The following is a 10,775-nucleotide window of genomic DNA, read 5'->3' as shown; positions in this document are numbered from 1 at the left end:
AGAAATCAGGGGCAGATAAATGTGAAGAATACAGAACAATTAGTTTAACTAGTCATGCATCAAAAATCTTAACTAGAATTCTATACAGAAGAATTGAGAGGAGAGTGGAGGAAGTGTTAGGAGAAGACCAATTTGGTTTCAGGAAAAGTATAGGGACAAGAGAAGCAATTTTAGGCCTCAGATTAATAGTAGAAGGAAGATTAAAGAAAAACAAACCAACATACTTGGCGTTTATAGACCTAGAAAAGGCATTCGATAACGTAGACTGGAATAAAATGTTCAGCATTTTAAAAAAATTAGGGTTCAAATACAGAGATAGAAGAACAATTGCTAACATGTACAGGAACCAAACAGCAACAGTAGCAATTGAAGAACATAAGAAAGAAGCCATAATAAGAAAGGGAGTCCGACAAGGATGTTCTCTATCTCCGTTACTTTTTAATCTTTACATGGAACTAGCAGTTAATGATGTTAAAGAACAATTTAGATTCGGAGTAACAGTACAAGGTGAAAAGATAAAGATGCTACGATTTGCTGATGATATAGTAATTCTAGCCGAGAATAAAAAGGATTTAGAAGAAACAATGAATGGCATAGATGAAGTCCTACGCAAGAACTATCGCATGAAAATAAACAAGAACAAAACAAAAGTAATGAAATGTAGTAGAAATAACAAAGATGGACCAATGAATGTGAAAATAGGAGGAGAAAAGATTATGGAGGTAGAAGAATTTTGTTATTTGGGAAGTAGAATTACTAAAGATGGACGAAGCACGAGCGATATAAAATGCCGAATAGCACAAGCTAAACGAGCCTTCAGTAAGAAATATGAGTTGTTTACATCAAAAATTAATTTAAATGTCAGGAAAAGATTTTTGAAAGTGTATGTTTGGAGTGTCGCTTTATATGGAAGTGAAACTTGGACAAACGGAGTATCTGAGAAGAAAAGGTTAGAAGCTTTTGAAATGTGGTGCTATAGGAGAATGTTAAAAATCAGATGGGTGGATAAAGTGACAAATGAGGAGGTATTGCGGCAAATAGATGAAGAAAGAAGCATTTGGAAAAATATAGTTAAAAGAAGAGACAGACTTATAGGCCACATACTAAGGCACCCTGGAATAGTCGCTTTATTGGAAGGACAGGTAGAAGGGAAAAATTGTGTAGGCAGGCCACGTTTGGAATATGTAAAACAAATTGTTAGGGATGTACGATGTAGAGGGTATACTGAAATGAAACGACTAGCACTAAATAGGGAATCTTGGAGAGCTGCATCAAACCAGTCAAATGACTGAAGACAAAAAAAAAAAAACCATAGCCAGCCAACCAGTTCCTTCGCACAAACAGCCAATTGATTTTTATTTACTCAATTATCCATATTTTTTTTTAAATTTGAAAAAAAAATTTTTTTAAGTTTTAGTTTCAGTGTTAATTGTTATAATTTAATATCTTCTTCTTTTCAAAATTTAACTACTTTTAAGTATGATTTATTATTCTTTTATTACTGTTCCTTTTTAAGAATATTATTTTTATTTTGGTTTGTTTGCGTAATATTTAATATTTATCATCAGGGTAACAATCTCTTTCTTAATTAATAGTTTTTATTTCAATCCCATTATATTTATGAATGTAATGGTAAATAAAATTTAATTATAATATATATATATCATTAATACAATTAATTTCATATTGTTACTATATATAGAAAAAAATTCTACTTTTCTTAAGTTTATATATGCAAATGCATATATTTTATGTCCACCTTGAAGGTAGTTCTCACACTTTATCGCAGAAAATGTACGGACTTTGTTATAGAAGCCGGATGATCGCCAGCTTCTAAATTCTGCAGCTAATAAACGGGTTTTGCAACTTACAGCTGACTATCAACTTATTAAAATAAGCCTGGGAACACTTCGGTATCTACGCAAACAAAAATAATAAATAGTATTTAACTATCGTATTTTGAATAAAAATTACTTTGTTCAAATAGAAAACCGGAAGAATTAAGTTCACCAAGGTACAAAAAAAATATTCCTTTTTTAATCCAAATTTTTGAACAATTAAATATTAACTTAAAAAAAAACGTAACAAAATATTAGAAAACGTTAGAAACAACGAACTGTAAACGATAAAAATTGGTCAAGTAATTATCGAAATATTTGGGTTTGAAAACTTAAAACACTAAATAATAATATCGTATAAATATAATTTTCATAAATATAAACATTAACGTCAAGGACAAAAGAATATTTCTAGCATGTCAAAATAGCAATTAAATAAATCGTTCACTTCTCTTTCATTCTTTAACACAAAAAAAAATGTGACAAATTCAGAAATGTACATAAATGCTGGGACAATAGACAATAGAAAAAGCAAGCTTGAATTTTGTAAATCGGATAATGCGGATAAGAAGTCATAAGTTTTTTTAAATTTTAATATAATCAAAGAAGAATAGTTATATCTAATTTTAGTAAACGAGTTTTGAAGGTTAAAAGCTTATTTCGTAAAAGAAATGTATATATAAAATTTAAAAGAAAAACTATTAAATAGACGGAGACGTAGAAGTACACAAGAGACATTACACTGTTGAAAGAGATAATTGCCAAATTATTAAAACAATAAAAAACTATTTCAGAGCTAAAAAATATTATATATGATTTTCCCATTTACTTTTTTCCAAATTTTAGTTCACTCTAATGTAAATACGATGAAATTTAAATAATACAGTAATCGATATACATTTTTTTTACATTAACATTATACTCCATACAAAAGAAATGTGCTTAGAGTTGTGGTCAAGGATACAGAATAATACAAAACTTTCTCCGATAATGTAATTTTTATTCAATATTCTTTAAATGTATTAAAGTGTGTTTATTTAATACAAATATATTTTACCGTCTTAAATATTATTAATCTTTTATTTCGAAATTGGCGTAATTCATAATCGTGTATCAATGTAAATGGATGTTACATAAAATGTATATGTATCTATAGAGTGACAACGTATTTTATAGGTTAGACACGATGCATGACAGAAAGACCAAAGGAAATATTTACCCTCACGATATAAATTGCTGAACATAATTTTATTAAAAAAAATATTTTTGTAATATTGTCATTATCACAAACAAATTTATTAAAGAAGATATGCATAATACGGCTACAGGAGTGATATCAGATCCGCCTTCACATTTTTATAATTCTGTACAATTTGTTTTAAAGATTTATCAATTTACAGGTATGCTTCCCTTAAAAGAAACTACATCTGAATTCGGATATTATACTTGTGACATAAAAAGCAAAAAATATATTTTCTCACATATTATCTACTTACTATTATACTGTTTAGTATTTGTTAACTATTACACAAATATAAAAGGAGAAAATAATATGTCACCATTTAACATTCTTAATTGCAGTAATTTGTTTCTTATATTTTTACTGCACATGACGTTAATTGCTTTTTATAAAAATTTTCATAAAATACTGATATGTTTTGATTTATTTGACAAGAATGTGATAACTGGTTTTCAGTTAAAAAACTGTAAATATTTTGAAAATAAACGAAGTAGAAACATCAATGGAACGGTAGGTTTTTTAATATTTCCTCTTTTTTTATTTTATTGCCTACTATGGTACATGAACTATGGCGTCGCCGTTACGATTTACGTTTCGTTAAACGGAATACTTGAAATTTTTCCGTTTCATTTCAATTCGTTACTGGTAATTTCAATAATAAGAGGTATAACAAATCGAGTAATCATAATTCGTGATTTACTAAAAGGATTTTCAATGGATATTAAATATGGGATGTTAAAAAACCGTCTGCCTTCAAAGTTTATTGAAAAAATAAGATTTTCTCATCATGATTTAGTACTTTGCTTAAGAGCAATGAATGACTCTTACTCACCGTTCAATTCGTTCATGGAATTTTTTACCACATTGGAAATAATTATTTCAATGTTTTCACTAATTTCAAGCAATTATGGATACATAAAAATATCACTCACAATATCCGTGATTTATAGTGCGACTGTATATTCAGTTATTGCGATTCTTGCTACGAAGCAAAAAAATATGGTAAGTACTTTTTTGCAATTTCTATATTGATATATTTTATTCAGTATAGTATTGTAAAAGTTGCTATGAAATTGTAGTAGAAAGTTCAGAGTACTGTGTAAAATTCTGTCCTTATAATAAAAATCGTATTTAAATAGTTAATTTTTATTTTGCTAATATAATACATTAATATAATATAATACATTAACATAATGTAATATAATAATTAAACATAATAATATAACATAATTAAACATAATGTAATATAATACATTAATATAATATAATACATTAACATAATATAATACATTTGCTAATATAATACATTTTTTCCCGTTTCACTGTGGTACCATATTAAAATACTTTCTGAAATACTAACCATTATTAATGTTGTACTTGTATTTAAAAATGTTGACTAAGATAAATTTAAGTAATATGCGCTAAAAATGTCATAAAAATGACAGCATATTTAATATTATGAATATTTAATATTACAAGATAATTTAATTCACTGTTAGCTTTAAAAGATACGTAATAAAAATCTAAAATCCCTTTATATATTTCATTATACCTTTAGTAAGTAAATTGTTAAGAATCTTAATATAATATTTATGTTTCATCATTACAAGCTACAAATAGAAGTTGTGTATAGAACTTGAAAAGATTGATTTTTTTAGTTAGAGGTCAGATAATTAAAATTTTTTTCCGGATACAACAAAGACAGATTAAAGTTCAGAAATAATGCATAAATTGTGCTAGAGTTTTGCTAATATTCCCGATAATAATAAATAACATTTTCATGGTATCGATATTGCGTTGATAACACGACATAAACGTTATAAAAAAAATAACATCTTGGATGAGAATTGTACAATAGGTAGAATGCTGAACGTAACTGAAAGAAGAATACTCGTCGGAAGTAAATAAATAAAAGTGGATATAAATTTTAATAAAAGCCTACAAAATGATTGATGTTTTGAAAGGATTACACAATAAATTTTCAGCTGATTAAATTATTACATGATCGTATCAAACAGATCATTCAATTTTATTAAATACTAAATAATTTATGATCTAATAATTAGTAATTCATAATTTCCCAAATATTGATAAAAGATTTTTCCTGAACACTAACACCAGAAAATGTAAGTTGTCATTAGATTCATGCTCTGAAACTATTCTAAAGAATGAAATTTGGAATTTTGTATTTTTTGTCTGTATCTCTGTATTGTAAAAATCAAATTTTCATTGTAATTTGATCAACATTAATGATTTTTGTATTATTGTCTTATTTCGACGAAATATATGCAGATTAATAAATTCTTATTTGGTATTTTGAATTAAATAAAATTCTTAAAACAAAAAAATAACTTTTTTTAAATAATAAAATTTTACTGTTTTCTATTTTTTCAGGTTCGAGAAATAATAAAAGATCTTTTTAAAATGAACACTGCTTTCATTGATCAAGACCTACACAACGAGGTAAATTTTTATAAAAAAATGCTTCACTTATATTACATATTAGTTATGAACATATTACTTTTGTGCGAGTAATTCTACGACTTAGTGGTATTTGTTGGTTCTAATACTTTTAAATAGCATTCTCACACTTCTTTAAAGAATCTTATTTAGAATGGGTTTAACTGATTTTCTTCTACCTTTTACAGACCGGAGTATCTTCCTTCCTTCATTAGGAAGGTGTGATAGTTTACTCTTCCTAACGTCTCTAGGCATTCTCATCTTTAACCTTACTATCTCTCTTTCTTCTCATTATACCTGAAGACAGTTTCTAAATAATGCATTCTCCAACAAATATAATTTTCGCTTCAATACCGTATTCATAGTTGATGGACTTTGTTCTTTCTCCTTGCACCGAAACCCTGCTTGCTTTATAGAAAATATTTCTTCAAAAGTGTCGCTGTTAAATGATAGTGCTCTTTTAATATTTATCGGAAATGCGTAGCTTTTGGAATACATTCTGCTTGATAAAACTAACTACCTGTGTTTTTTTGTGGTGTATAAAATAGGGTATTCGATTATTTTACATGCTTACTGTATATAAAAAATATTATTTTATATTTGCATTTGTGATATAAATCATAAAAGTAATTGATTGTGCTATATTTGTTAAAATACTTCCGAAAATGATAAAATAATTCTGAAGAAGAATGAAAAGTAGTAATCTGTATAATGTACAAAAAATACAGGGCGAGATACTGAACTGAAAACAGAACAGAAACTTATACTAGCCGGCCTCCGTCACGTGAGTGGTAGCGTCTTGGCCTTTCATTCGGAGGTCCCGGGTTCGAATCCTGGTCAGACATGGCATTTTCACACACGCTACAAACCATTCATCTCATCTTCTGAAGTAATACCTAACGATAGACCCAGAGGTCAAACAAAGAAAAAACCTAGAGGTTTAAATCACTATACGTAAAAATCATAAAAGAATGTAATCTATGTACTATATATTGGTTATCCAAATGTTTGAGAACTAAATAATTGAGTACAAAATTTTACTCTATAGCAGGCAACGGATCTTGGTTTCAGTATATGATGAACTGTAGGTTAGTTTTAAGAAATCAAAGAAGAAAATGAAAAATCGTTTCAGTCAAAATTTGAACAAATCAAAGTATCATGAAAAGATTCTCTTGAAAACTGATAGAAAAACTGAAAAACAAAATTATTAATTAAAGCAAGGAAGCATGATTTAAAAAAAATTACAACAGGTAGAAAATCGCAGATGATTCGCAGCCTAATATAACTGTTAGGTAAATGCAGAAAATAATCTTAGAAAATCATGTCATCGACATGTAATTTGTAGATCCAGAAACATAATTAAATAATAATTTAATAATAGACTGAGGTAGACAGTCTAAATATTTAGAAAATGCGAAGATTAAATATTTGAAGTAAAGCGTTTTTTGTAATTTTCCTAAGAATCAGATAAGAGAATAATATTAGGAGGGTAACTGTGATTCAAAAATGAGTGAAACAAGGATGAAATTGCGAAAAATGATTGATTAATGCATTCCAAACAAATTTTCACTCTGTGTAACAATAAAAAATAAAAAAGTTTTTTAAATATTAAATTTTTTTTCGTGATAAGTAGAATATATGTATACGAGTTTAGCAATAGTTAAGAGATTGTTAATTTTAAATCCTAAAAATTGTTGTTTTGAAATTTTTTTCAGATATATATGCTAATCAGCCAACTGAACAATAAACCATTTACGATTATTGGGAGTTTTGACCTTGTTATAAACAGGGGACTCATCATTAAGGTAACATTAAAAAGTAATAGTATTATTTTCAGCTCTCAACAGTAATATATTGTCAGTTTAAATTTTTATAATGTATACAAAATTATCATTATTGTAACGATTGTAGTTCATTTGATGTGAGAATTCCATCGTTCTAATCATTCTTTTTTCATTGTTCAATTTTTATATATGAATAACTGAATGACATCAAGTTATACATACGTATTTATGTTGCAGAAATCCAGTACTGAGAAATGATGAAAAAATAATAATGAAAAACATTTCGGTCGTCTATTTAGAAAATATAATTTTTTAATAACCAATCTTCTATTGAAGTCACTTGAAAAAATATATACAGAACAGGTTGAGAAACTTCCTTTTCAAAACAAAAAATGATAGTAATTATCCATTAACTTGTAATTAGTGTTGAATACTTAAGTGTTCCTGTAAAAAGTAGATTTCGATTTTGCATTAAATTTAATGAATTGGGCATAAAACCGCAATCGAATTGAGAAAAATTGAGAAGAAAAAACATTTCTGTTCAAAATTTAATTATATTAATTGAACTTCAAGATTGCAGTTTATTTTGAAGATTACCATGAATAAAATAATTAACTGCATAATATCAATTTTTTGTGTTAGCTTGTGCAGTTTTATTTCATTCGGATTACTTTATAAAGAAGCTATTATCAATACTTCATAAAAAAAAATTGTTATGATAACTGACAGGAAGAATAGTTGTCTACAACTTACATAAAGCCATTTGTTATTTCGTTGATCTTTTTATACATGAAAAAATCTCTTTTGCGTTAGTCCTCCTGTAATAATTTATCATTTTTTAAAGTATTTTAGAGTATTCGTGACTGTTGCGATTCGCTATTTAAAAATCTTACTTCCTGCCTTCTTAGAAGTGGAAAAAATGTAATCTTTTTTCATTATTACCATTCAAGCTTATTTTTTTTACTCTTATTTCAAAAATATTTTTTAATTATTCGTTACGTGTGCGTCATTATAAAAATTCTCGTTACATACCACATTTTTTATAATCTAGCCTTGTCATGCATTTAGCTCATAGCAATCTTGTCGCTGTGAAACGATAAGGTATAACGAATATCTCCGTTATAAGATAACGAATTAATTCGTTAACGAATAAAATACGCGTACACAAATCACTTACTATTTCACAATTGTAAAATCAATTTCCCGACGTTTCGTATTCATTATTTTACAACAGTTTAATAGAATAACTGAATACAGACTATAAGTACCGTAAGGCTCTCTGAAAACTGCAACGAAAACAAACAATTTGGTCACTTGTCTGGGAAACCATGGAACATCCACTCGCACAACCAATCACCACTTCTATTTTACCCGATCTGATTTTTACCTTATCTTCCATTTACAACCTTGCTTGTATGGGAAATGTTTGAAAAATAATATGGAACTATAATAAAAATTAATTACACCAAATCAAAGACTCGCAGGAATACATTTATCAGGTCAAAAATTACGAGTAAGTTAGTAGAACGATATGAACAACTTTTAACGGTTAAAGACAAATTCGTGGAAAAATAATACATACAAATAATTTAGTTTATTTTAATTTAAGTTTCTTCTGCCATGACCTAATGGTTCTTATTCAAAAATGTCTTTACTTAAAAAAAAAAAACTAAATGTCTAATATGTAGAAGATTTAAAATAATATGTAGAAGATTTTTTAAAATTATGTTCATAAATCTTTTTCCTCTAGACAGTAAGAGTTGGTCACGATGACTCAATACTCACAATGTTTTTGGTAGGAATGTTAAACTGACAATATTGAATATTTAAAAATTTACTGTTTATTTGATGGGTTTTGTCGAATATTTCTTGCTTTCTATATAGCTAGTATCAATACGAATTTGTTTCTTAAGAGACTAATCTTCTTACTGTAACAAATTACTATATATTTATTTTATAACTGCTGCTGTAAAATAAATATGTTATTGTTAGGTGAATAATAAGTAAAAAATAAATGCATTTCCAGATTTAGAAATAAGAGATTTTTCATGTTATCGCTCTTGATAAGTTTTTCTGATGGAAAAACATTTAAACAATTTTTAAAAAGTAATATTTTTCAAACCAAGTACTTATGTTTGTCCAAAATATATATGAAATATGCCCTTGTTAGGTTGTAGCATGAAATTTATAATTGTAATCAAATTAGGAATTTTATTTTTCTAAATACAATAAAGTTGCTTTGGATGGTTGTTCGATTATATATATCAGTATTTTATGTTTCAATAATTTTATTTGATTGTTACTGCTGTTTTGTTTTAATCTATACTATTATTATTTTTCTTTACAGCTGCTAAATGATGTAATAAACAACACTGCAATATTTTTACAAATGAATAATGAAAGTTAGTTATAATGTACTTGAAAAAAAGCGGAAAACGTTTTTCCACTGCTGTCATCACAATACTTCCATCAGTTTTCAGTATACAATTTGAATTTCAACATACGTAACAGTATATGTGCTTATTTGTAGTTATGTAGAATGATATTTTACAATGTATATACGATGTGATATACTTGAAATTTAATTTTATATTTATCTTATTTTATTTCAACAGTAAATTGAAGATCGTTGAAAATATTGATTAAGAACCTTCTTTCTAACTTTAATAATATTCCTTCTTTTTGAAAGGCTTGAATGAAATCTAAAATTTGATAAATTAATTTGGATTGTGTTTTTAGGAAATGTGAAAAAAAAAAACATTAAATTTGTGAATGAGTGTTACCAAATGTCGATAAGTGGTGTTGATTCTTTTAATAAATTAGGTGTTTGAGTTCTTGTGATTATAATTATTTTATTGTAATTGTAAATATCATTTATACGTGTAATATTAATAACTTGTAAATCTTTACGTAAGTTTATTTTATTAATAAATGTAATGAGTGAAATAAGACTTGATAAGTCCTTAGACTTGTAGTAGTCTCGTAGAATACTGGAATAGGACTGCCTATTCCAATACTGGAATAGGACTGCCATTTAATTTAAATGAAAATTAATGTTTCTCATTATAGTGAATTTTAAATAACGTGAATGAAACCAAAGTCTATACATACACACCGCCAAAAATAATATGACATATGAATTAAATTATTATAAATGATAACATGAATCATATGATTTTTTTTTAAACATATGATATTTTACAATTACAAATAAGTTACATAAAAGGTACAATTTTTAATGAATTAATTGACAAATAACAATAAGTTTATAAATATATATATATATATATATATATGGACAATAACAAGATTAACATATTGTTAAAATAATAATACAATTGAGTAATTTGCTTTTTACATAATCATAAATAAACTAAAACAAATATGTAATTAAAAACAATTTTATAAGTGTGCTCACATATATTTTATAAAAATACATTCAGATGAAATTAC

General features: G+C 26.6%; 1 protein-coding gene across 1 annotated transcript; it reads left to right on the top strand.

Moving 5' to 3' along the window:
* The first annotated feature begins 3,577 nt into the window (after positions 1–3,577).
* On the top strand, positions 3,578–10,532 carry LOC142318186 (uncharacterized). The gene is made up of 4 exons (XM_075354739.1): positions 3,578–4,080; positions 5,473–5,541; positions 7,254–7,343; positions 9,670–10,532. Exons 1-4 carry the CDS (start codon positions 3,640–3,642, stop codon positions 9,727–9,729), a joined length of 660 nt encoding a protein of 219 aa, XP_075210854.1. The 5' UTR covers positions 3,578–3,639; the 3' UTR covers positions 9,730–10,532.
* Positions 10,533–10,775: the final 243 nt, after the last annotated feature.

The sequence above is a fragment of the Lycorma delicatula genome, chromosome 1 (genome assembly GCF_047948215.1).
Source record: "Lycorma delicatula isolate Av1 chromosome 1, ASM4794821v1, whole genome shotgun sequence".
In the NCBI taxonomy this organism is placed as follows: Eukaryota; Metazoa; Arthropoda; class Insecta; order Hemiptera; family Fulgoridae; genus Lycorma; species Lycorma delicatula.
Note: the sequence above shows the minus strand (reverse complement) of the source record. Positions and strands in the feature narration are given on the sequence as shown.